This window comes from Neoarius graeffei, chromosome 7, assembly GCF_027579695.1.
Source record: "Neoarius graeffei isolate fNeoGra1 chromosome 7, fNeoGra1.pri, whole genome shotgun sequence".
NCBI lineage: Eukaryota > Metazoa > Chordata > Actinopteri > Siluriformes > Ariidae > Neoarius > Neoarius graeffei.
Genome location: NC_083575.1, coordinates 27,818,907 through 27,846,669, shown reverse-complemented (window position 1 = coordinate 27,846,669; position 27,763 = coordinate 27,818,907). Strand labels below are relative to the sequence as shown.

The 27,763-nt window shown below is 41.6% G+C and overlaps 1 protein-coding gene across 2 annotated transcripts in view; it reads right to left on the bottom strand.

Annotated features, from left to right (window-relative positions):
* pde10a (phosphodiesterase 10A) overlaps positions 1–27,763 on the bottom strand; it is a 224,873-nt gene that overhangs the window by 30,253 nt on the left and 166,857 nt on the right. For both annotated transcript variants that reach the window (XM_060925457.1, XM_060925458.1), the window contains exons 7-14: positions 26,704–26,859; positions 24,903–24,953; positions 24,377–24,435; positions 17,662–17,713; positions 13,439–13,581; positions 10,651–10,743; positions 7,632–7,818; positions 4,836–4,978 (exon numbers count right to left, since the gene is read on the bottom strand). In XM_060925457.1, coding sequence (XP_060781440.1) covers positions 4,836–4,978; positions 7,632–7,818; positions 10,651–10,743; positions 13,439–13,581; positions 17,662–17,713; positions 24,377–24,435; positions 24,903–24,953; positions 26,704–26,859 — 884 coding nt within the window. The remainder of the gene's footprint in view (positions 1–4,835; positions 4,979–7,631; positions 7,819–10,650; positions 10,744–13,438; positions 13,582–17,661; positions 17,714–24,376; positions 24,436–24,902; positions 24,954–26,703; positions 26,860–27,763) is intronic.

Genomic DNA, 27,763 nt, shown 5'->3' with positions numbered 1-27,763 from the left:
AATAATTGTTTTGTTTTCTCGAGATCTCGAAATAACGGATGCCATATATTCTCGGAAGGAAGTTACTTGGTAACCATGGAAACATTTCGCGCACGCGCATTTCAACTACTGTGAAAGAAAACCGCAAACATTTCTCGCTAGTGTGAACAGATGCACTAAACTGTACCGGTATACTTTGTATCGATACAGTTATACCACTTTCGTACCGGTATAAGTGTGAACACAGCATCTATTACTTTACAGTGTCTCCCCCCCAGGAGATTGGGAAGTAATTTTATGTCTGTGTTAATCCACTTCTAGCATAGTGTACATTGGCACATCACATGAGAGGATCATACGCCAACTCGCCTTCTGTCAGGAGACACTTCTAGAATATTTACAGGGCTTGATATTAACTTTTAAACCCACTTGCCCTGGGGGGGAAGTTGGGATTAATTTCCATCCCCCCAATACTATCACTTGCCTCCTATTTTGCGAGTACTACTTTTTTTTTTTTTTAGGAAAACCATAGAATAGTTGTGAATTGCAACATAACATGAAGATCACACATTGAGTTGAAGTTTGGTTATTGATTAAGTTTATTATTAAGTTTGGTTATTGGTTACTTTTTACTTGTAACGGACAATAACAATTTTATCCAAAGTAGTTTTTGCTGCGGCGGCACGGTGGTATAGTGGTTAGCGCTGTCGCCTCACAGCAAGAAGGTCCTGGATTCGAGCCCCGGGGCCGGCGAGGGCCTTTCTGTGTGGAGTTTGCATGTTCTCCCCGTGTCCGCGTGGGTTTCCTCCGGGTGCTCCGGTTTCCCCCACAGTCCAAAGACATGCAGGTTAGGTTAACTGGGGACTCTAAATTGACCGTAGGTGTGAATGTGAGTGTGAATGGTTGTCTGTGTCTATGTGTCAGCCCTGTGATGACCTGGCGACTTGTCCAGGGTGTACCCCGCCTCTCACCCGTAGTCAGCTGGGATAGGCTCCAGCTTGCCTGCGACCCTGTAGAAGGATAAAGCGGCTAGAGATAATGAGATGAGATGAGTTTTTGCTGCCTTAGTCGATTTATTTCCATTTCACATGCATGCAGCTGTTGTAAAGTTGTGTGTTTGTGTAGAACTGTAGGTTCATTACTTGATAATGTAGAAATCCATAACAAAGTTTGTATGAAGGAAACAATAGGGTGCCAAGACTTTAACAGTACTATTTCTGAGAATATCTTTTTTTTTTTTGTTACGTCATCCAGCTCTAGGTTAAAAAAACCAAACAAACCCTGCACTGAGTCATGACAGACAGGATAATGTTTGAGTTTAAAATTATTGTTTAGTGTGAAGGCTGTGGGTGTTTTATACAGATCTGGCAACCTGTAACTGAATCAGTGCAGCCGGTCTGTCATGACACAGTACGTTTTTTTCCTTTCCCCCAAAAACCTAGAGATAGACGATAGTTTAAAAAATAAAAAACCCTATATATAAATATTTTGCACAGGACTGTGTTCCTCCGATAACAGAAACAGAGCTCCAGTTTTCTGTGCTCTTATTCTTTTCCGTTCTTTCAGGATTTATTGCGCATGTCGCTCCTTGTTGAGCTTTTTAAGCCGGAGTTGTTTGAAACCAGTCTGGGTTTTCTGTGTCGAATAAGGAAGCGACTTCACCTTTAAGAAAATCAAACACTTTCATGAAGGAGCGAATGCGAGCAGAAAAAATAAAGAAATAAAATTATATCCTTAAGCAAACTCTTCCATCCTCACTCCTGACTTTGTTATTGTAGAATATATTTTAAATACAATCGTGAATTTCTCTGGAGTTTTCAGGCTGAGCTCCTCTCCTCATATTCTTTAACCGCTCATTTCCTCGTTGGCATTTGCTTCTATTTGTTAACATTTTTCTTGATAAAAGGCACTACCGTCTCCCTGCTATCTATTTCTCTGTTTGAACAAGCAAAAACAGTGCAAAAATTAACCATATTGAAGACAGATTAAGCCTTGCTTTCATGAAAGACGGTGTCTGTCTGACCCCAGCTGTAATTATCACGTGATGCGTGACGTCATGTACAAGGGGTCTATAAACTGTAAGCGTACCATACTACAACAGCAGGGGGATATAAAATAACTTGCAAAGCAGTAAATGAAACCGAGACTAAGAAAACAGCCAAGACATAATGGTGGATACGTAGTGAGGGACGCTTTTAGGAACTGAAATAAAAGATCAAAAAGCCTCATTTTTGTGGTGCTCATTCGTAATATATGCGCATTCCAACTTGCCCGGTCGGGCATGTCGGAGACATATCCCACTCGCCCGAATGCATGTTTCACTTGCCCCGGGCAATCGGGCAGTCCTTAATGTCGAGCCCTGATTTATAGAAGGAGTCTCCAGTGTCAGTGCTTTGTAATAGTTAATATGATTTCTGCCTGAGAAAGTCTTCAGGACAGAGAACTTAGCACGTTCTGGTTTTTCAGCAGCACGACAAGTTGTGTTTGTCTCATCAATTTCGAGCGGAAGGAAAAAAAAAGAGAAAGAGGCTGTGAGGGAACGAATGTACAGTATAGACCCCTTCGCAGTAAACGTCATTCATACGTAAGCGGAAATTGCGCGCGCAGCCTGGACCCAAAAAAGACTCAGAAATGCCTAGTTGTTGTTTTTTCGGGTGTCAGAATCGTAGCAGTGATGGGGTTAAAATGTACAGAATTCCAGCAGGATCTCACCCATTCCAAAAAAAAATCGCCGACGTCTATGGCTACAAGCCATCAAACGTGTAGACTGGGATGAAAGCACTATCAAAAATGCGCGGGTTTGCAGCGCCCACTTCATCACAGGTAAGATCAGGCTATTTATTAAATCTTTCTTTTTTATTCTTTCTAGTCTTCGTTTATTGATGTAGCAAAATACTTTGGTAACGTTTGTCTGATTAGCTGGGTCATAGTTACACAATGTAATGAATATTGTTAGCATGTTAACTTAGCTTTGCATGCAGTTTTGTTTGTAGGAGAGCTCTCGCTTGACTCAAGCAGTCCAGATTTTGTGCCATCATTATTTGTGCATGCCGAAAATCACAATTTTAAAGCAAGGATGGAAAGGTAAAATTGTGTGCCCTCACTCTAAATGCCAACTTACGTTGACTGCTCTAACCTAGCTCCCGCCCCGTTCAGTTTCATTTCTGCTCTCTGCCTCTCGCTTTTTACGCAGCTCTGATTTCTCTTAGCTGCACTCTTTACACTATCATTCCTTTCATGCCATTACCTCCTGCAAATTGCTGTTTAGTGTTGGGATTTGCTGTTGTAGCTAAAGCCACATTGCCATCACATCACTGGCATAATTTGATTAAAACAAAATGAATATGAATGTCCCATTGTTAATCAAGTTGTACATGCCCGCACATAACAATCATATGCGTCTAAAGACTTGTAGGCACGAAGTTTTTCGTGGGTGTACACTGAAGTCTTGTCAATAAGGTACGAGTATATATCTGGCCATTGTATACCAGGGAACTTACTAACATCGTCCGTCCACTCTTTAATTAAATGCGGATCCGGTAGGCGATGTCCACTTGTTAGAGTTAACTTATTTATGTAGCATTCTCGATCTTGTAACGACAATTGTTTGGCATAATCTGACAGCTCATAATGCCGGTCTATGGGCAGCGCCATTGTTTCTGGGTCCAGGTTGCGCGCTCATCCTGGCAACGGTCGGTTTGTTTACAAACATGCGAAGGGGTCTATATCACTGCTATAACAAATGATAACAGGAGCCAACATGTTTTGTGGACATTCCATAACTTCATCCTATTGTCCATATTTATTTTGTCCTACAACAGTATGCCCTAGAGTGTTTTTTATTCGTCTAACATCTAACTTAGTTACGCTACTCCTCATTTTCTCAGGTAAACCTACCATATAGGTCATTTTGTAAGTATACAAAAAGTCAGCTGTATCTGTTGCTGTGTGCAGTTTCACATGAACAGCTAGATGATGAATTTTTGGGGAAAAAAAAAAAAAAGGTTAACCAAAAAAAAAAACTGGACCAACAAGGTAGGAGAGTCAAAGTGTCCAATAGGAATACAGTGTTTAAATCAATCCCTGAGCTGCACGGCAGATATACAACCGCAGTTCGAAATACACAGACACTCATCATGGACATGAAAGTCATGGCAATATTGGGCTTTCAGTGATTTCTCATCTCATCTCATTATCTCTAGCCGCTTTATCCTGTTCTACAGGGTCGCAGGCAAGCTGGAACCTATCCCAGCTGACTACGGGCGAAAGGCGGGGTACACCCTGGACAAGTCGCCAGGTCATCACAGGGCTGACGCATAGATACAGACAACCATTCACACTCACATTCACACCTACGGTCAATTTAGAGTCACCAGTTAACCTAACCTGCATGTCTTTGGACTGTGGGGGAAACCGGAGCACCCGGAGGAAACCCACACGGACATGGGGAGAACATGCAAACTCCACACAGAAATCAGTGATTTCTTTGAACAATTATTTTTCTGCAGAGCAATGATTGTACAACTTATACTGCCAGGGGGAAAGAAAAAAAAAAGTCACCATTTGGATTTAAATAAGTAAATACTTAAGAGCATTTGAGTGCATAATTCGTGCAGTGATTAATGTTTCAGCTGCCAACAAGTCTTTTGACTAACTGATGCAGTGAGTAGCTTGTCGTGTCTTAGACAGCCATGTTGGAAGACGTATCACGCGGAAAAGATGTTACTGTGTTTCGGAAGGGTCCAAATATCGGCTTGCATTGAGCAAAGAAAGCAAAGCTAGGCAGTGCATGTTCATGAGTGAATGCTGTACGTCCTGTGCTTGTTGAGCAATCCGGCGCTCCAGTGTATACTCACAGTTCAATCTCTTTGTATATGGGGCTCGGAAGGGAGAGCTGTGTGAGCGTCTTCCACTCCTCAGACGTGCAGATGCTGTGGTATGAAAGCTTCTCCATAGTCACCCTGTAGATGCACTCCGAATGTCTGATCCGGTGATACATCTAGATGTACACACACACACACACACACACAGGACAAAATCAGTCTATTAAGAAGCTTTTCCTGTACGCAACTGAATACAAACAAGATCAACTGTGAGCTACTGCTCACTTACCCCTACCCTTGCTTATATCAGAATGCCAGCAATCGAAGGAATAGGAAACTTATTATGAAGGTTGACTTCAAGAAATAATGAACCCTGAAACAAGTAAGTAAAGAGCAGTGTCTCTCCCCAGGGATCTCAAACAGCATCCTGAAACAGCATTGTGCTTCTTGAAATAGCGTCAAAATCCACACTATAGGTTTTGTAAATACAGTAAACAGGAAGTCGATGTGCGACAGACCTGAAAACGGCATACATGGTATAGAACCCCAAGCTGAAGCTCGGTACCAAAGATCAAGCGGTTGTGATTTGTAGTTGCTGAAAAAATGTTACGAAAAATTTGTAAATCCATGCCATTTGTTTCATAAACGCGTTCAGTCGGTAAACAGGAAGTTGATGTGCGACAGACCTGAAAACGGTATACACAGTATAGAACCCCAAGCTGAAGCTCGGTACCAAAGATCAAGCGGTTGTGATTTGTAGTTGCTGAAAAAATGTTACGAAAAATTTGTAAATCCATGCCATTTGTTTCATAAACGCGTTCAGTCGGTAAACAGGAAGTTGATGTACGACAGACCTGAAAACGGTATACACGGTATAGAACCCCAAGCTGAAGCTCGGTACCAAAGATCAAGCGGTTGTGATTTGTAGTTGCTGAAAAAATGTTACGAAAAATTTGTAAATCCATGCCATTTGTTTCATAAACACGTTCAGTTGGTAAACAGGAAGTTGATGTGCGACAGACCTGAAAACGGCATACATGGTATAGAACCCCAAGCTGAAGCTCGGTACCAAATATCAAGCGGTTGTGATTTGTAGTTGCTGAAAAAATGTTACGAAAAATTTGTAAATCCATGCCATTTGTTTCATAAACGCGTTCAGTCGGTAAACAGGAAGTTGATGTGCGACAGACCTGAAAACAGCATACATGGTATAGAACCCCAAGCTGAAGTTTGGTACCAAGTGGCTATGATTTGTGGTTGCTGAGAAGAAGGGTGTTTCGGACAGACGGGCAGAGGTAAACCAGTATCCCCCCCCTTCAGAGTGGGGGTATTATAATCTCATCTCATCTCATTATCTCTAGCCGCTTTATCCTTCTACAGGGTCGCAGGCAAGCTGGAGCCTATCCCAGCTGACTACGGGCGAAAGGCGGGGTACACCCTGGACAAGTCGCCAGGTCATCACAGGGCTGACACATAGACACAGACAACCATTCACACTCACACCTACGGTCAATTTAGAGTCACCAGTTAACCTAACCTGCATGTCTTTGGGGAAAACCGGAGCACCCGGAGGAAACCCACGCGGACACGGGGAGAACATGCAAACTCCACACAGAAAGGCCCTCGCCGGCCACGGGGCTCGAACCCGGACCTTCTTGCTGTGAGGCGACAGGGCTAACCACTACACCACCGTGCCGCCCGGGTATTATAATAATAATAATAATAATAATAATAATAAATTATTTGGACTGAACACATGATGTTTCCAAATGGACACAAACACAAATATGATTAAGAAGTGGACCGTTCTTAAAACTCGCCAGAAAGGTTTTCAGGGCATCTGACTGAGACTAGATATGTACACTGTGTCCAGGATACCAACAAGAAGTCACGTGAATGGGAGGTTTTCACATTTGCAATTGTTTTCGACCTGTTAAGACACACACACACACACACTCAGACATTCCTATGGGCGATGTTTTCTCCACATTCACATTTAACACTCACTTTGTGGAAAGCTATTGTTAAAAGTGTTATACAAATAAAACTGAATTGAAATCCAGCAGTTGTGGCTCGGTGTCTGCTAAATAAATACGCACGTAAAATTCACACCCCCCAAAAAATTAAATAAATAAATTACCGCACAGCTGTGTCATTTTTAACCGTTTCAGCGGTGGCTATGGCAATTATTATTATTTATTGTTTTTTTCCTCTGCAACTGTTTAGCCACTAAACTTGATGTCTGTCGGAGGAAAAAAAAATAACCCTGAAGCCAAATTTCCAAAACTGAACAACATTTGCCAAACCCAAGGAACAATTGCTACTCTGTATACAAGACTAAACACCACTTCTCTTTATACGCAACTCGCTGTGGCCGAGTCTGTTTGTCTTCCGACTGTGTATCAGTCAGAAGTAAGAAGAGGCTTCAAGGGTTTTAAAAATATTGCGCAACTTCGTCAAAGAGCCATTTGAGTAAGCTGTGAGTTTGTGGAAAAGACGACGACCCTTTAACGGCTAGGAAAGAGACTAGTATAATCATTTTTTCTTGTCTCCAAAATTCAGAACAGCTCAGGATAAATATTTAATTCTTTAAAAAGAAATCTAGCACACCACAACGGCTTTGACAAGCACAGAAATATCGACTCTGTGGAATATGGCGAGTGGTGGCTGAAGGAACGGTGTTCAAATCAGAATCTCTTTGCTGACGAGAGCCAGAAGTGTTTGTGCTCGTTAATTTACAAAAGCCAGGTGCAGGAATTTAACTCTGGAGAGTGACTCGTACCCGTCCGAGAGGTTTCGATGTACCGTACACGCTGGTCTGTTACTTACGTTTGCACAGTGTAAGGCCAGAGCACAAAAGACAGCGAACATCTTAAAGTTGTTCTCGTCAGTTTTAGTGAAGGCACTTCCGTTCAGCTTGTTCACCATCTGGACGACACCTATTACGGTCCCCCGGCTGACGATGGGCATGCACAGGATATTCCGCGTCGTGTAGCCCGTATACAGGTCCACTTCTCTGTGAAGAGTGAAAGACATAACAGGAGCATGAACCGAAAAAGCGCTCATTTAAATCAGGGGCATTTGTATTATATTCACCTGGAATTTCAGGGAGAGTGGCCTGAACGTCAATTAAAAATAAATAAAAAGTCCTGCATGACAGAACGTAAATGTTTCATAATCTGAAAGAGGCCATCTGTAATGTATAAAACTAATTTGTGGGAATAAACTTTTTTTTTTTTTTAATGGAGTGATGATATTTTAACGGATACGAAACCTCTTGATTTAAGTGTGCAAAAACAAATGTATGGTTTTATGGCTGCCTTTTTTAAAAAAAATTTTTTACGGTGTGTCTCAGCTGGTGTGGCTTGTAATCTGGGTGCGATTTGCTGGGGGGGATGGTGGGGATCATCCCCCCCTCTGGTTTTTATCTCTGCTGAAAAAAAATCCTCGGGGACAACCCCGTCAATAAAACAAACAAACCAAAAAAAAAAAGTTGACATGACAGGCATGTTGTGAGACAGTTTTCTATGGTCTACACTGCACTCACTTTCAAAATGACCCGAAGTGGCAGCTTTGATGTTCACGAACGTCCCCAGCAAATAGATACATTGTAAATAATAAGATATTGTTATTATCTACAATGTATCAATGTCAGGGATGCAAACAGCGCGCCTTTTGGCGGATGCCGCCTTTTTCACGGCCGATTTTTTTTTTTTTTTTAGGGGGGGCGTTGGAGTGTCTGATTATAATTTCAAAGTAAATTCTGTATTAAAATTACTAAATAAGCAAATCCATTACAGTCCATGAAACAGGAAGTATAAGGATGAGAAAAAAAAACAGTTTAAATCGGAAAGCTGCGCACAATGTGAACTGCGCCATCAGAGCAAACTGTTCATTTAATATTCATGTATTTTAGTGATTTTCGAGTCACTGTCCATTTAATCCGGAGGGAGAGAAACATCACAGCAACGCGACAAGCAATGCGAACTTTGTTGTGTGTTAGTGTTCGTGTATTTAGTCAGAGAGATAGGAAGATGAATTTACCATCTCTGGTTTAGTGTTCGTTTTCATTTAGTGTTATTCATTTGATATCATCGGATGTTATTGAGCTGTTAGCCTATTGTTACCTTAATTTTGCGACGTTTCATGATTTAAAAAAAAAAAACATCCCCCCTTCTGGTTTTTTGACAAATCGCACCCTGCTTGTAATACTGTTTTTAAGATCTGAAAGATAGTACAGTATTACAATACACGTTACATGGATTAATTAAATATTATTGGCTGGCTTTTTTTTCATGGTATATCAGATATATTCCATTCAGCTGCTCGTCTTCGACGCGTTCAATATCATGCTGGCTGAATGGAATATATCTGATATACCATGAAAAAAAGCCAGCCAATATTATTACTACTATTACACATACACATTCCTGTCAGGTGTTCAATGCATCTTTTTCTTTCAAAATTCTCTCAAAATCTTCCGTATTTAACGAAGCAAACCTGGCGGCCATGTTTGTTTACAAATTGTCACAGTTGCTCACTAGCGCGGAAGTTTTACATCTCCGATGTGTGACGTCATGTTGTCTCGACAACCGTGCAATATTGTAAACCGTATTGAACGCTCATTCTCCATTGGGTAGAGTGACATAATACACATCGGCTAAGCGATACTGCTAACAATATTGCATGCTATCAAATCAAATGAATGAAACCCGCTAGAAGGGAATAGAATAAGGCAATTCTTCAGCAGAGGTGCCAAACTTATGAAATTATGAAGACTGCCTTAACTTGTCAGCTCAGTGATATTGCTTTAGCCTTGGTCACAACCGGCCGTACGTGCTCCTACGGCCGGTCTACGTGCAAAAAACGCAAGAAACGCACGGAGGGCGCGCGTGTGACGTGCTGATTTTCGAGCCGTAGACTGGCCGCAGAGGTTCTTTGTCATGTCAAACAAACTCTACGGGGGGGGCGTCGTGGCTCAGGTGGATAAGGTGCCGTACCATAAATCCGGGGACCCGGGTTCGATTCCGACCCGAGGTCATGTCCCGATCCCTCCCCGTCTCTCTCTCCCGCTCATTTCCTGTCTCTACACTGTCCTATCCAATAAAGGTGAAAAAGCCCAAAAAATATCTTTAAAAAACAAAACTCTACGGCGCTTACGTTTTTTTTCAGGTTGCAAGACAAACTTACGGCCAACGTGCGTCTTTCTCCATGTACAAAAAAAACACGCAGCGATTTGGGAAACGGCAAAAATCGCACAGCCAAAAACTCGTACGTCCAGTTGTGACCTAGGCTTTAAGTATGGAATCCAAGGCAAAATGGATAAAGGGAAAACTATATTTAAAAATCATCACCCCAGTTATACCAATGTCACTTTGGAGAAATCCTGGTTTGAATTTTTTCTGACGCAATTCTGTTGCTGCGTTCAGAGTTAAACAGCCATTTTTTCTATGCTTTTTTTTTTTTTAGGGTCAAAAGATACCCCATACAGTGTGAAATTTTTATTTAACACCATTATCTTGAATACTGCAACTAAAAAAAAAAAAGTACCATATTTTGCTGTGAATGTAGTTCAGTTACCAAAGAACTGCCCAATACATGTTTTTATTCCATTGCAAAAGTGTCCTGTATACATGATAATACACTACATGACAGAAAGAGAATCTGGTGGTTAGCGTTGTGTTGCCTCACGAGTCCTGGTTGAATCCTGAGCTTGGGTTACTCTCGGTGTCGACCTTCACATGTTCTCCCCATATCCCGTACCAGCATGGTTTTAGGTGGTGGAGGAAAGGGAATAAACCTTGCTGACATGAAAAGTTTATACAGCGCAGATTAGGGTTCGTGTTACCTGTTGAACCGTGGGTCTGCATAGGCATCTGGAATATTCAAGACCTCTCCTGTTCGTGCCACCTGACCTGCTATGCCCTTCTCTATAGAAAACCTACGTGGAGACAAACAGAATTCAATCCAATCTGCTTCGTTTCGATCATGAAACACAGAACACTGACGCAAAGCAGCTCTACAGGTACCGTATGGTGGCCCAGACCCCAAACATACTGTAATGCTTTTGAATATCACAGTACTTAATTGCATAACACAGGGGAGGCACTTTTGCTCCATAAAGCGGACTGTATGATCTCTGGAGCATAAATGAACCGAAATCATTTCTGAGTGCACAAATGAAAGCCGTTCTAGATGACTGTTGTTCTGCAGGAGACTAGTGGCTACCCATATCTCATTATACAGACAGTACTGTGACATGGACGTCAATGCCACATTGCTAAGGACCTACTGCCAGGGTAGTTTTGGAAAGGTGTCTGTGCTATAGTAATTAAATATACCATGCGCCAAGAGGCTGCGGTTGAAATTATGGACTTTCTGAGGTGATTGGCGCAGCCCAGAAGAAAACAGTACTACGCCAATCACCTCAGAGAATCCATAATTCCTGGTGTGCATGGTAGATTTGCTTTATATCCCTCATGAAAACATTCCAAACTAAAAGTGCTAAGATTGAATCTGGACTGAAGGGGTGTTCACACGGCAACTTTTACTCCGGTGTAGCACCGGGGCTGCCCCGGTAGAGCGTTCACATGGTACAAAGTTATCCCGGTGTAGCCCCTGAAAGCTGCTTAAACCGGTGCAAATCTAACCCTGCTCGGGAGGTGGTTTAAAAAATTTACTCCGGAGTAAATGCTAGTTTGCGGGGCAGCACCGATATAAAATGGGACGTCTGAACGCTACAGGGGTAGACTCGCTACGCGTGAGGAGAGTTGATTACATACGGGCATTGCATAATTTGCATCCTGGTATTTTGCGCTTGCAAAATGGCGAATATCAACAACAACAGAACTGCGTGTCTTCCAGTGTTGCCAGATTGGGCGGTTTTAAGTGCATTTTGGCGGATTTGAACATATTTTGGGCTGGAAAACGTCAGCAGTATCTGGCAACACTGGTGTCTTCATCCACGTTGTTTTCCCGGCGCTTGGTGATGCCATGACAACCGGGAAAAGGAAGTACATTTTCACGCATGCGTATATTTCATTTCCGCATTATTACTATCGTATAGCACGGTCGCAAAAACTGCCGTGTGAACGCAAGTGGGGCTGCACCGGTGCTAACACGCTTCTCTCTAGTAAGCAGGTTTGTGACGTGTGAACGCTCCACAGAATTTACACCGGTGTAAGATATATCGCAACAAAATACATCGGTGCAGCTTCGATGCAAATATGTGCCGTGTGAACACCCCTATAAACTCACTGGAGGCAGCCATGTTTGTTGTTTACCTGCACGTGTGCAATGTACTACGCTATCGCCTGCCTCGCTAGGCACGATCATAACACGTTGATCTACGCACACAGAAATGCTCACAGAGCCACAGCTGTGACTCGAGTCAGCCGTACAGCTTGAAATTGTGACGTCAGTTCATGGTATATCCCGGATATACCATGACTGACTCACACCATATCCTTTTTTTTTTGACATCACGAGATGCATTGCTTAATCAATGGTGGAACTATTTTATGAGCCATCCTTGGCCAATCCCTGCACGGGAATTTTTTGATGAGGGATAAAATACAAAATATGACAAACATAGACACACAATATACAGTAAAATATTACAGTAAAACACATCAGGACTGGTCCTGGACCTGAGTGCACAGAGCAGTGTTTGGGGTCGTATCAAAAAATAAGTGCAAAGTGGTGTGAATTTGTAGTCTGGCTAACGCGACTTCAAAACTCTGCGAGCATTTGGTCTGGCAAAGATATTAAGCCCAACCGTTTCCCAAAGTGCGTGGTTGACCCGCCTCCCTGAAATGCCTCAGTTTGCTACTGGTCGAAACCAGAAAAGGCTGTGACGAAGCTTAAACCAAATCACATCACTCTTTCCTCTGACGTATGTGACGCGACGGGGCTAACTGGTAGATTAAACTCTTACCGAAGCCGGTCGGGAGCAAGGCGAAAACGTCCTTCCTTTCAATAAATACCTCCAGGGCTGCTCTTTGCTCCGTTTTCAATGAGAACTTGCTCCATGTTCGTAATGTTTCTAGTGAATGAAGCGCTTCCGGCATAGATTCTGTAAACAATCTATGGCTTCCGGTCGCAGTTCTACTACGTCACTGCCTTGAACACGCCTCTACCCAGGGCCGTTGGAGATGCTCAAAGTTGATTGGCTCCCGATTTTTCGGGAGCTTGGAAGAGCTGTAGATAGCTTGCCTGGCCAGACTAAGCTCGCAACAGGCCCTCGTGTTGCGTCACGCTTAGGATGGGTGGGCCCAGGCTAGTGAATTTGCGCACACACACACACACACACACACACACACACACACACACACACACACACACACACACAGAGCCTGGAGGAGTGAAGTGAGTGTGTTTGAGAGCAATTCGCATACGTGAGCACTGAGACACACAATGGCCTGCTCTAGAGTCACTTGACAGTCAAGGTGCACTTGCTGATACTGCTCCGAGTCAGCTACTTGTGCACTCTCGATTAAAAGATAGAATTTAAAACACCAAAACCTCTTGGGTTACTCATTTCAGTATCCAAAAAAAAAAAAAAGGCACTGATGCATCCCTTGTAAGAACACTGTTCAGCTCGTACAGTACAAAGCCGAAAGCTTAGTGGTACTCACCTAATTTCTTTGGTTTTCTTAAATACCGGCTTCCCTTCATTCTCCTCCCCGATATCAAAGAGGTCCGAGTACAGCTCTTTGTTATTGTGATCGACCTGGAAGAGGGCGCACCTGTCTGCATTCACCAGGTTTTTTGCATATATCTGGAACACAAGTTAGCGCAGCACTCACATCGCTTACATTTCCTGTTTGACGGTATAAAGTGCAACAGTATGCTTAATGCTTCCTGAGAAAACACTGCATTCCCAGCCATTCTAAATACATTTCTAACATTTGCATTAAATATCTGGGCAGCGATCTTTGTCGCAAGGGCTGCATTTCCCTGCTCTCTCAATATTTTTGCTTTGGCTTCTTAAAGGAGAACTGAAGGCAAATTTTTTTATCATCAAAATTCTATTCATCTCATTTTATTAAATATCGGAACGCATTTTTGATCGCTATTTTTGTCGCTGCTATAGCAGGTCATGAGTGTTTGAAATATGCTCTGTAATACATCAGTCTGGGCAGCACGGTGGTGTAGTGGTTAGCGCTGTCACCTCACAGCAAGAAGGTCCGGGTTCGAGCCCCGTGGCTGGTGAGGGCCTTTCTGTGTGGAGTTTGCATGTTCTCCCCGTGTCCGCGTGGGTTTCCTCCGGGTGCTCCGGTTTCCCCCGCAGTCCAAAGACATGCAGGTTAGGTTAACTGGTGACTCTAAATTGACCATAGGTGTGAATGTGAGTGTGAATGGTTGTCTATCAGTGCGTTTACATGCACATAGAGAAAATCGAATTTCTGCCGTTGCTCGACTGAAATCGAAGTTCTAAATGCCATGGAAACACCTTAGCTAGGCTGAAGTTGATCCGAACTTGATTTCTTGTAATCGAGCTACACGACCTAGATTATGCGATTGTAGCCGAGCTACTTAGTGCATGTAAACCCTATTGAGCTACGTACTGTAGTCAATAGGGGTGGCACGGTTCACAAAAGTCGCGGTTCGGTACGTATTGCGGTTTGAGGTCTGCGGTTCGGTACGTATTGCGGTTTTTTTTTTTTAAATCTTAAGTACTCTGTATTTGGGCATATAGCCTACTATTTACCTTAAGTAAACATAGTTTAGGATACAGCATTTAAGAGAGGTTAAAATTATAGTTACAATGAAATAATCATGCACAAACTGAGTTTGAGTTGACATCAGCACATTTTATGAACAATCTCTGATGAAAAGCCAGGTAGTATTTTGAAACAGCAAGAGGGAAGACATGGATGATTTCAACAGCTTTTTTATTTACTACAGTATTTATACAAAGTGTGAGGAGTGTTTGCTGCCATGTTGTGGCATCTAGAGGAACCAGGTGTCTTTTGTCACATACAGAGTTTTCATAATTGGAAGAAATAAAAATGAACTTACTTTACAAAGCTTGCATATTGTGACGTTTTTGTCAATTGATTTTTTGCCGGCGTCATCGCATGTAATGGGAAAACCAAAATGTTCCCACACACCTGATTTGAATGCCGCGGGGGCATCCTCTATGTACGAAGACCTGCCTTCTCCACTCCCACTTGCCATTTTTGCAATTGCCATCCACACTCCGCTGTCACTTCAATTCTTTCGCGCAGGGGTGACAGCGTTCCGGCGCTGCGCCGGATTTCCGGCGTACCGCGGCGCCGGAAAAAAAAAAAAATCTAGTTCGCCCATTATCCTGTGTCATTCTGAGATGTGCAGATAGACAGTAAAGGGAATTGAACGCTATCACCCCTGTTCGCGCGAAAGAGAACCACGTGGTTTCATACGGGCATTCGGCTTTTTTTTTTTGGCGAACGTCTTAAATAGGGGTACCGCGGTTTATACGCGTATTGCACCGCAACAGGCGTATCGTACGGTTTGTTTTTTTTTCCCATAACCGTGCCAAGCCTAGTAGTCAAGCTACTTACTTCAGCACTGCCCCTTCCGGAAGTGACGAATGACGAGACCACAAGCGGGAAACACAACAGCCTCAGTCGGCATGACAACGAATCATGACAACGGCATGAATCTTTTCTTTTTGTGGCATTGTTTGCACTGTTAAAATTTAGCTCACTTACTGTATCACCAAATACATCTGTACAGCTGTTGCATAGCTGTGAATTGTGTACATAAACAAGTCACTGTATTTGTGTGTGTGTGTGTGTATATATATATATATATATATATATATATATATATATATATATATATATATATATACACACACACACACACACACACATAGATACATACATGTCCAACAGATGTCCAACATCTGAAGAATGTCAATAAAAACAAAACAATTGAACTTTTTGTGTGTTTATTAAGACATAAGTTAAATTGTAAGCAAAAAATGGACTTTAGAAAAATATTTTTTGTAAGCAAAAAATGGACTTTAGAAAAATATACAATTGTGCAAAATAAGTTGTCTTACAAAACAGTGGTCTGCGCAGGACAGTTTGTAGCCATACAGTCTGTTAGAGCAAGCCTAACAGCTTGAGCACGGAACTTGTGAACACGGAACTGCCAGTGTTGCCAGATTGGGCGGTTTTAAGTGCATTTTGGCGGATTTGAACATGTTTTGGGCTGGAAAACGTCAGCAGTATCTGGCAACACTGCTGATAACTTTGTTTATACTCTTGAATAGCTCTTCTTCATGACGACAACCGGAAGTGTACCAACACGATGGGGCGTGTAGCGCCACCTGTGGCTCGGGTGCACAATGTACCTCACACAATAGCTCGATTTCCTTGTGTGCATGTAGGATTGGATTTCTCTGGCACCCCTGCTGGGACCCTTAGCTCGATTACCGACAGTAGCTCGATTTGGATGTGCATGTAAACACACTGTATGTGTCAGCCCTGTGATGACCTGGCGACTTGTCCAGGGTGTACCCTGCCTTTCGCCCGTAGTCAGCTGGGATAGGCTCCAGCTTGCCTGCGACCCTGTAGGACAGGATAAAGCGGCTAGAGATGATGAGATGAGATGAGACATATCAGTCCATATGTCAAAGCAATGGCCGTAAACGAGATTCATTGAGACCTGTGCGAGACATCGTAGGACGGAAGTAAAACGTACAGCGGAAATCAAAGTGACTGATATCCGCCAACGTTGTCAAAAGATGCGTGCGCCCTCTTTCGAATGCTGACGTAATCAAGCCGGAAGTTCTGTTTGTTTTGATAGCAATCAGGAAAGTTTGAAAAAAGTAGGCAGTAATCGTCATTTAAACTCGTTTTTGTGCAAGATTTCGTTTGGAAAACAGTTTTCAAAATGGTGGCACTGACACCTGGCTGACACTTGACGTTTCGAAGTCTCGCACAAGTCTGGTGAAGATCGCGCAGATAAGCAACGCCTACCATGGACCAAACGAACTAAATTCAACATGGCTAAAAACCAAATAGGCCGATAAGTATCATATTTAATTGCGATTAGTTGCCAATACGAGTCACGATATAAGGTTACTAAAACCGAAAACGTAACTGAATTACACGTTAATTAGAATTAAAGCAAGTTTAAAAATGACTTCAGTTCTCCTTTAACAAGCATGTCTGGGTCCAAGAGAAGCAGTGGTGGGGGAAACTATTCTTTCATTTTTGACAACTTTTTGTCATCATCTTGGACCAGTTTCGGACATCATTCATTCATCAGCAGAACGGAAAAAAATTCTGGCACACAGGTCCTGAATTAGTCAGGTATTTTAAGCTTAAAGCGTGGCCAGGAACAAAGTGACGCTGATAGAATTACAGCTGTTCGATCCTCTGACTGCATCTGTCCCCTTTCTGACCCGTCAACATCACCTCCTGTAACGCCTGGCTCAGCAGGAAGAGAGACAGACAGGAGAGGGTCAGTGATCTGATACGAGATATGTGCTTGGTGTCTCTTTAAGGCAGATAAAGGAGAAGAAGAACAAAAGAACACGAGGATAAGGGAGTGGAAGTGTGGCCTGATAGGACAGAGGATCAAGAGAGCAAAAATGCAAGAGCATGAAAAAGAAAAAAAAACCATGAGCGTAGAAAAAAAAAAAAGTAAAAAAAAGCCCAAGGGGAATGGCATGAGCAGTTTCTAGAAAGGGACTTTCACTGAACCCAACAAACAAGTAAGAGGAGTTCTTTCATCGCCCATATTTCTTCACTAGTGATGTTAACACATGAATGACAAAAGCACAGGATGTTTTCTCCTCATGACCGGTCATGTGACCCTGCTGAGAACAGCGGGAAAAAAAAAAAAAACACATACTCACCATGATATGTTCAAGTAGAGAATCTATTGCCACAATGTTGTCGAAGTACGTTCTGTGGGGAGTAGGGCAAGAACTCTCATTTTAAATGGATACGACTGTTGTCCGTGCAAAGTTTTTAAACAAATAAAATGACGTACAGGAAACTATACAGTGTCGATACAATTCAGAGAGATGACTCGTGTATGTGTGGTGGTCTGGGAAAGTCCATCACATGTCACTGTGACTCGAGGAGCCAAAAACCTAAGGGTATTTTTTTATTTTTTGGACAAGTCAAAGAAACCATAAATACATGTCAAATCCGTACATAAATGTCAAAATGATCTGGAACTGGTTCTGCTTGAGATCATTTTGGAGAAGCAGCCAGCTTAACAAACACAATGGTAAAAACAGTCAATCAGTCTGCCTAAATAAGCCTAAACTTTGTGAGCTGTGTGTGATTTCTCGGCATGTAATGATTCAACCAATTCACGAGTTGATTCGATTAATAATATTTGTTTCATGATTCACTTTTCCCACGATATTTTTGAAAAAGAAAAAAACTTAAGTGAAAAAAAATTACTTAAAAAAAAAAGCAACATTTATTTTCCTATTCTTTATCAATTTAAATATTGCTTTTGTTAAATTACCACGAGTTGGCCTAGTGGTTAGCGTGTCCACCTCTCGATCGGGAGATCGCGAGTTCTACTTGCGGTTGGGTCATACCAAAGACCACCATAAAAATGGTACCTACTGCCATCTGGCAAGGCACGCTGGAATACAGATGCGAGTGGGGAGTCAAACCCTCGGGGTTACCAGAGGACTAGCCCCCCACTGTAACCCAAGCTATGTAAGAGGCGAGAGGCCAAGGGCTACGGAAACGGAGATGGGTGCCGTCCTACGCGCCAAAGGATTTAGACTTTGCTAAATTAAAAAACACTTTCATTTTCTTAATAACCAACAATAATTATTCACCTACATTTGTAAAAGTTGAAGTAAAATAAAATAGCCTATTAACTAAAATATTCCTTTTTAAACATCTTAATAAACTTTTATGAACATTTGTACTACCTCAATCTGCTTCTCTGTAAAAAGAGCTCCAATTTCTTGTTAAATCTATTTGTACAGTCCAAGGCACAACAGCTCTTTCGCATTTTTTTTTGGTTTGTGTGTTTTCATTGTGTTTGAGCTGTATTACTTTTGCCTAGAGTGAAGTCACGCATCTTCATGCTTTTTAAACAATATCAGCTGGATTTTTTTTTGTGGTATATCAGATCTAATCCATTCAGCTAGTATGATATTGAATGAGTTGAAGACAAGTAGCTGAATGGAAATATATCTGATATACCACGTTTAAAAAAAAAAAAACGCCAATATGATATGATATATATAAACATTCCTGTCAGGTGTTCAACCCGTCTTTCTCTTTCAAAATCCTCTCAAAATCTTCCGTATTTAATGAAGCAAGCATTTTTTCGAACAATGTGCGGTGTTTTGTAATGTCTTAGCTCTTTATGTTATTTTATTTATTTTTTTTAATTTCTCGTTTTCTTTCTTTTGCATGTACAAATAGTTACATACATTTTTTATACATGTTCGAAATAAAAATAAATTAATTCATTAATTCATTCATGCAAACCTGGCGGCCATGTTTGTTTACAAATTGTCACAGTCGCTTGCTAGCGCGGAAGTTTTATGTCTCCGATGTGTGACGTCATGTTGTCTTGACAATCATGCAATATCAAACCATATTCAGTGCTTATTTTCCATTGGGTAGAGTGACGTAATACACATAGGATAAGCAATATGCTAAAAACATTGCATGCTGTCAAACCAAACAAATGAAACCTGCTAGAAGGGAATAGAGCATGTTTTTATTCCATCAAAAAAGTGTCCTGTATAAATAATAATTTTCTTTATTGCACCCTCTGTGTCTAAAGAACGCAATTACAGCTCAGACAAAAAGGGGAAAGGAAACCCCCCCCCCCCGTTGCTTGAGATCATGATTCACTGTTTATTTTATTGAGTCAAATTGTCAAAATTTTGTATCGCGATTTACCGTTGCACGATATATTGTTCCATGCCTAGTGATTTCCTCACACTGAGGAAATAAATGTCTTGGTTTGATCAGGTTTTTGGATAGCTACATACCATAGTACAACCCCGATTCCAAAAAAGTTGGGACAAAGTACAAATTGTAAATAAAAACGGAATGCAATGATGTGGAAGTTTCAAAATTCCATATTTTATTCAGAATAGAACATAGATGACATATCAAATGTTTAAACTGAGAAAATGTATCATTTAAAGAGAAAAATTAGGCGATTTTAAATTTCATGACAACAACAACATCTCAAAAAAGTTGGGACAAGGCCATGTTTCCCACTGTGAGACATCCCCTTTTCTCTCTACAACAGTCTGTAAACGTCTGGGGACTGAGGAGACAAGTTGCTCAAGTTTAGGGATAGGAATGTTAACCCATTCTTGTCTAATGTAGGATTCTAGTTGCTCAACTGTCTTAGGTCTTTTTTGTCGTATCTTCCGTTTTATGATGCGCCAAATGTTTTCTATGGGTGAAAGATCTGGACTGTAGGCTGGCCAGTTCAGTACCCGGACCCTTCTTCTACGCAGCCATGATGCTGTAATTGATGCAGTATGTGGTTTGGCATTGTCATGTTGGAAAATGCAAGGTCTTCCCTGAAAGAGACGTCGTCTGGATGGGAGCATATGTTGCTCTAGAACCTGGAGATACCTTTCAGCATTGATGGTGTCTTTCCAGATGTGTAAGCTGCCCATGCCACACGCACTAATGCAACCCCATACCATCAGAGATGCAGGCTTCTGAACTGAGCGCTGATAACAACTCGGGTCGTCCTTCTCCTCTTTAGTTCGAATGACATGGCGTCCCTGATTTCCATAAAGAAATTCACATTTTGATTCATCTGACCACAGAACAGTTTTCCACTTTGCCACAGTCCATTTTAAATGAGCCTTGGCCCAGAGAAGACGCCTGCGCTTCTGGATCATGTTTAGATACGGCTTCTTCTTTGAACTATAGAGTTTTAGCTGGCAACGGCGGATAGCACGGTGAATTGTGTTCACAGATAATGTTCTCTGGAAATATTCCTGAGCCCATTTTGTGATTTCCAATACAGAAGCATGCCTGTATGTGATGCAGTGCCGTCTAAGGGCCCGAAGATCACAGGCACCCAGTATGGTTTTCCGGCCTTGACCCTTACGCACAGAGATTCTTCCAGATTCTCTGAATCTTTTGATGATATTATGCACTGTAGATGATGATATGTTCAAACTCTTTGCAATTTTACACTGTCGAACTCCTTTCTGATATTGCTCCACTATTTGTCGGCGCAGAATTAGGGGGATTGGTGATCCTCTTCCCATCTTTACTTCTGAGAGCTGCTGCCACTCCAAGATTCTCTTTTTATACCCAGTCATGTTAATGACCTATTGCCAATTGACCTAATGAGTTGCAATTTGGTCCTCCAGCTGTTCCTTTTTTGTACCTTTAACTTTTCCAGCCTCTTATTGCCCCTGTCCCAACTTTTTTGAGATGTGTTGCTGTCATGAAATTTCAAATGAGCCAATATTTGGCATGAAATTTCAAAATGTCTCACTTTCGACATTTGATATGGTGTCTATGTTCTATTGTGAATACAATATCAGTTTTTGAGATTTGCAAATTATTGCATTCCGTTTTTATTTACAATTTGTACTTTGTCCCAACTTTTTTGGAATCGGGGTTGTAGATGAAATGGATGTAAATGTTAACAAATTCAGTTTGTAATCAGATACTGACTGTCAAGGTCTGTGATGCTCCTGCGCCATCACGTCATTTAAAAAAAAAAAGTCCTGCTACACATATATAGATGACAGCGGGGGAAGTTTTTAAATCGTTCAATGACCTAACAGAAATACGGGAAATTCCACCAACAAAACAAGAGTCTGATGTGGATGACAGCAGTGTTGTAGTCGAGTCACTAAACATCGAGTCCGAGTCCAGTCTCAAGTCCCCAGTGTTCAAGTCCGAGTCAAGTCCAAGTCATTAAAAAAAATTTCCGAGTCGAGTCTGAGAACAACACTCCAACTACACCATTCGACGGCAGCTGTTTTAACGCCATTAACATTAGTTTGTTCCTGAACATGACGTATGAACAGGTGAATGTGCTTCTCTTTGTCAGGGAGTGTGAAGTATTCTGTCGGAGATGGTCGAGAGACAGATGTAAGTGCAGAAGGTGTGTTTATTAATACAAGTGAAGACGGTAAACAATCCAGAACAGCAGGCAAAATCATAAAACACTGAAACGGGCGATAGGTCGAGCGAGGCACAAATGGGCTCTCGTAGACTTGGCAGAATCAAAGACGAGAAACAGGAAATCAGGGATCAGGAACCCAAACAAGGAAATAAGCCTCAGTAATGTGTCAGCAATGCAACTCAATACTTCGCAAAGTAAGTGCATTTTCACAGTTTTTATATAGGCGCGCTGATTGCACCTTAATCCTGTGCAGGTGCGAGTCGTTTACGGCTCGTGTGCGTGAGTCCCTGCTTGGAGCGCACGCTGTCCAGAGTGCACCCGAGAGTCTATCTGATGCACGCGCCAAGGCACGCAAGTGTGACACACTTGTACAAAAATTAAATGTAGATATAAATAACTTATGGCATGTTACAAAAAATAAAGAAAAAATCAGAATCCTCGTCTCCAATTTACGAGTCCGAATGCAGTTAATGCATGAGTCCGAGTCATCAGCGCTCAAGTCCAAGTCACAAGTCTTTAAAATTAGGGCATGAGTTGGACTCGAGTACTACAAGCCTGGATGATAGTGATACAGTGATTACACATTTCCCATCCTGATCTTACAATTATTTACTTTTTTAACTATTAAAGTAGTATAATATGGATATATCTTATTTAATGTGTATTACAATTTAATGTAAATGAAATCAGGGTTTAAAATGATGTCTCGGTGAAACCTACATGAAAGTTATACAAAAATATTGCCCAACAATTTTATATTGCATTCTTAAGTCTACTATACAGTGGTGCTTGAAAGTTTGTGAACCCTTTAGAATTTTCTATATTTCTGCATAAATATGACCTAAAACATCATCAGATTTTCACACAAGTCCTAAAAGTAGATAAACAGAACCCAGTTAAACAAATGAGACAAAAATATTATACTTGGTCATTTATTTATTGAGGAAAATGATCCAAAATTACATATCTGTGAGTGGCAAAAGTATGTGAACCTTTGTTTTCAGTATCTGGTGTGACCCCCTTGTGCAGCAATAACTGCAGCTAAACGTTTCCGGTAACTGTTGATCAGTCCTGCACACCGGCTTGGAGGAATTTTAGCCCGTTCCTCCGTACAGAACAGCTTCAGCTCTGGGATGTTGGTGGGTTTGCTCACATGAACTGCTCACTTCAGGTCCTTCCACAACATTTCCATTGGATTAAGGTCGGGACTTTGACTTGGCCATTCCAAAACATTAACTTTATTCTTCTTGAACCATTCTTTGGTAGAACAACTTGTGCGCTTAGGGTCGTTGTCTTGCTGCATGACCCACCTTCTCTTGAGATTCAGTTCATGGACAGATGTCCTGACATTTTCCTTTAGAATTCGCTGGTATAATTCAGAATTCATTGTTCCATCAATGACGGCAAGCCGTCCTGGCCCAGATGCAGCAAAACAGGCCCAAACCATGATACTACCACCACCATGTTTCACAGATGGGATAAGGTTCTTATGCTGGAATGCAGTGTTTTCCTTTCTCCAAACATAACGCTTCTCATTTAAACCAAAAAGTTCTATTTTGGTCTCATCCGTCCACAAAACATTTTTCCAATAGCCTTCTGGCTTGTCCATGTGATCTTTAGCAAACTGCAGACGAGCAGCAATGTTCTTTTTGGAGAGCAGTGGCTTTCTCCTTGCAACCCTGCCATGCACACCATTGTTGTTCAGTCTTCTCCTGATGGTGGACTCATGAACATTAACATTAGCCAATGTGAGAGAGGCCTTCAGTTGCTTAGAAGTTACTCTGGGGTCCTTTGTGACCTCGTTGGCTATTACACGCCTTGCTCTTGGAGTGATCTTTGTTGGTCGACCACTCCTGGGGAGGGTAGCGATGGTCTTGAATTTCCTCCATTTGTACACAATCTGTCTGACTGTGGATTGGTGGAGTCCAAACTCTTTAGAGATGGTTTTGTAACCTTTTCCAGCCTGATGAGCATCAACAACGCTTTTTCTGAGGTCCTCAGAAATCTCCTTTGTTCGTGCCATGATACACTTCCACAAACATGTGTTGTGAAGATCAGACTTTGATAGATCCCTGTTCTTTAAATAAAACAGGGCGCCCACTCACACCTGATTGTCATCCTGTTGATTGAAAACACCTGACTCTAATTTCACCTTCAAATTAACTGTTAATCCTAAAGGTTCACATACTTTTGCCACTCACAGATGTGTAATATTGGATCATTTTCCTCAATAAATAAATGACCAAGTATAATATTTTTGTCTCATTTGTTTAACTGGGTTCTCTTTATCTACTTTTAGGACTTGTGTGAAAATCCGATGATGTTTTAGGTCATATTTATGCAGAAATAGAGACAATTCTAAAGGGTTCACAAACTTTCAAGCACCACTGTATACCACTCAATGCATTTTATTACAGATGAGAAGCATTCTCTACGGTTATGCATCCTCCCATGTAGTCACTTACTTTGACACATCTAGGAGGAAGTCGTTGAGCTCTGTCTGCTTTGCTAAACCTCTGCAGACCTGGAATGAACAGTAAAGCAGGAAGACATCAGGCAGTTCATTAAAGCATAGGAGTTTTGGTGAACATTGTTTTTATTTTATTTTTTTTTCCTGGCCAATCCGATCCAAACAAGTCTTCCACAGACAGGCACCTATACTGCTCAGTCTAAAAACTATATACCATATGAATACATGACTAATAATGCCTTTAAGCTCTTCTAGTTGCATAATCTTCAAAAAAAAACAAAACAAAACCCAAAGCAGACCCTGAGCCACCATCTCCCAGAGTGTGTAGGAGAGGTTTTAACAGGTTGCAACTTCATAATTGTCTCCCCCGAGGTGTGCGTGTGTTGAATCAATGGCCAGGTTTCGTACATTGGACCTCTGAGGCTGTTCAGTCCATGTACCAAGGGGCTTTGCCTTTAAATGTTTGTGGAAACAGAAAAACATGGCACGGCTCATACAAAAGGACGAGTGTTTCGACTCACCTGCACTTGGTGAATAGCTACAGAAGCCCATGCCAAATTTGCAGTGGCAACCTAAAAAAAAAAAAAAAAAAAAAAGCACAAAAGACAGGAAAAAACCCAGAAACATTTACTTTGGTAAAAGCAAGAACTAACCTGAAAATAAAGATAAATCCTTATGCGTGTTCATTTATCTTCCGACACTCTAAAAACGTCCTCACTGTCAACATTTCTTACTAGTGGTTCAATGTCTGTATTATTTTACTCTGGACCACAACAGGGAGTGCTGTTATAGGAAAATAATCCAAACCAGGTTAGTGTTATTTTACTACATCATCATGTCCCAAAATGTTTTATTCCTTTTATACTTCAGTGATTTGGCAACAATTACAATTTTAATGTCTTAACACCACATCATGATTTTTTTAACCGTTCTCATTACAGTCACACATAATGTCCACGACGCATTAGTTCCTGTTGTCACTTAAAGGAGAACTGAAGCCATTTTTAAACTTGCTTTATTTCTTTATTAACGTGTTATTCAATTACGTTTTCGGTTTTTGTAACCTTGTATCGTGACTCGTATTGGCAACTTAAATATGATACTTATCGGCCTGTTCGGTTTTTAGCCGTGTTGAATTTAGTTCGTTTGATCCACGGCAGGCGTCGCTTATCCGCGCGATCTTCACCAGACTTGTGCGAGACTTCGAAACGTTAAGTGTCAGTGCCGCCATTTTGAAAACTGTTTTCCAAACGAAATCTTGCACAAAAACGAGTTTAAATGACGATTCCTGCCTACTTTTTTTCAAACTTTCCTAATTGCTATCAAAACGCACAAAACTTCCGGCTTGATTACGTCAGCATTCGAAAGAGGGCGCGTGCGTCTTTTGACGACGTTGGCAGATGTCGGTCACTTTGATTTCCGCTGTACGTTTTACTTCCGTCCTACGATGTCTCGCACAGGTCTCGACGAATCTCGTTTACGGCCATCGCTTTGACATACGGACTGATATATTACAGAGCGCATTTCAAACACTCATTGCTTGCTATAGCAGCGACAAAATAGCGATCAAAAATGCGTTCCGATATTTAATAAAATGAGATAAATTGAATTTCGATAATAATAATAAAAATAAATTGCCTTCAGTTCCCCTTGAAGTTATAAACAGTTGTTCCTGCACCAGCCTCTCCTGTTTTTCCTTTTTCAGCTTATCGACAAACCAGAAGTCCTCGGTACAGAAAACTCTCCTGGAGACATCTTCCATAAAACGTTAAACATCTCCTTAGAGAAACCGTCTCCATATCTGTTATTAGCCTTAAATTAAGTGGAACATCTGTCATACAAGTCTCTATAAATGAGCGGTTCCTATAGAAACCACGACTTGTTAGAACAAGCGCATTAATATAAACCTAGCATTTGAAATGCTGTCAGAGCTGTGCGGTTATCGGATTTTAGCTCCTTCTCTCTATCTAAGAGTACTTGGAGTACATGCTGTTCCACTTTTCCGACTGCTTTACGAAGGCAGACAATGTGAAAATGATTGAAAGGGTTTTTTTTTTAATGTACATATGTGATGTGTATTATTTCACTGGGACTAGGATCACTTATTTCTGACAGATTTATAGCATTAAAGATTAAACTAATGCAGGGTTATGTCATTCTCCTTACTTCTGGCACCCCACACCCCACCCAATGACATCACATGCTTAAAGCCTTGATGTAGTAATAGGACTCTTGACATGCTCTTATTAGTTCAGCCTACTTTAATCGCTACAATTCGTCAGTCTGTAAACAGGGATGGTGGGTTTTGTAAAGTGTGCACACCTCCTGGTGGCTGAGGTTGAAAGGCTCTCGGCCCAGGTGGCGGTGTAGCTCCAGCACAGCGATCAGGTCTCCGATAGCCGTGAGGATGGGGAGACACAGAACAGAGTGAACATGGATCCCTGAGTCCTGCCCTGTGCCATGGGGGAACCGCTCATCCTGTGCGCATACACACACACACACACACACACACACACCCCACGTCAACAATGCAAGTGTATTTCTCCTTAACCAGTATTTCTGCATTCCAGTTCAGAGGTTCCCCTCCATTGTGCAGCTCTGTATTGTCCCTGCTCTACCAGAACTGATTTGCGTCATTGCTTAATTACCTGTAATCAGAGACGAGTTGAGCATGCATAACGAGCAGTTAATACAACAATTGCTCATTCAAACCTCAACCTCAGACGTACTTACAGACTACCATACTACTCGGACAGATCTGTGTGACATGTCAGGGGAAAAAGTGTCTCAGTTTTGCAAGGTTCTTACCAGACACTTCAGTTTTCTTGCCCAATAATGACCCGAGTACTGAACAGTAATTAAAGTCCAGCACTACTGCCTGACCACTGTTTTTAACCCTGGGCTAGAAACAGACTCAGGCTACATCCACACGACAACGGCAACGAGATTTTATTAAAAAAAATAAATAACGCGTCCACATGGGCAACGGATCAGTAAAATATCAGGTACATATGGCAACGCAACGCTTGCTGAAAACGATGCAATACACATGCCACACCTCTACGTGCGCTGTAAGACGGTCCCATCGGAGACACCAGAACAATAGAAGAAGTAGGACGCATGCGCATAAACCCCTTCTTCTACCCGGCGTGAAGCACTCACAGGAACAAGCACACAACAACAAGAAGAAGATGGCTGCGACTACGCGAGGAAATCGTGCCTTCTGTGTGTAAAAATTAGTTTTATTCGTGTGCATAGTTTTATATAACTTAATTTTCTGATTGTGTGTGAACATTTTGAAAAGCAGTCTTATCCAATAAAAAAAAAAAAGAAATTCAAGAAATGGTTCAGTTACTTGTTTATTTAAAAGAAAAGCTGTATA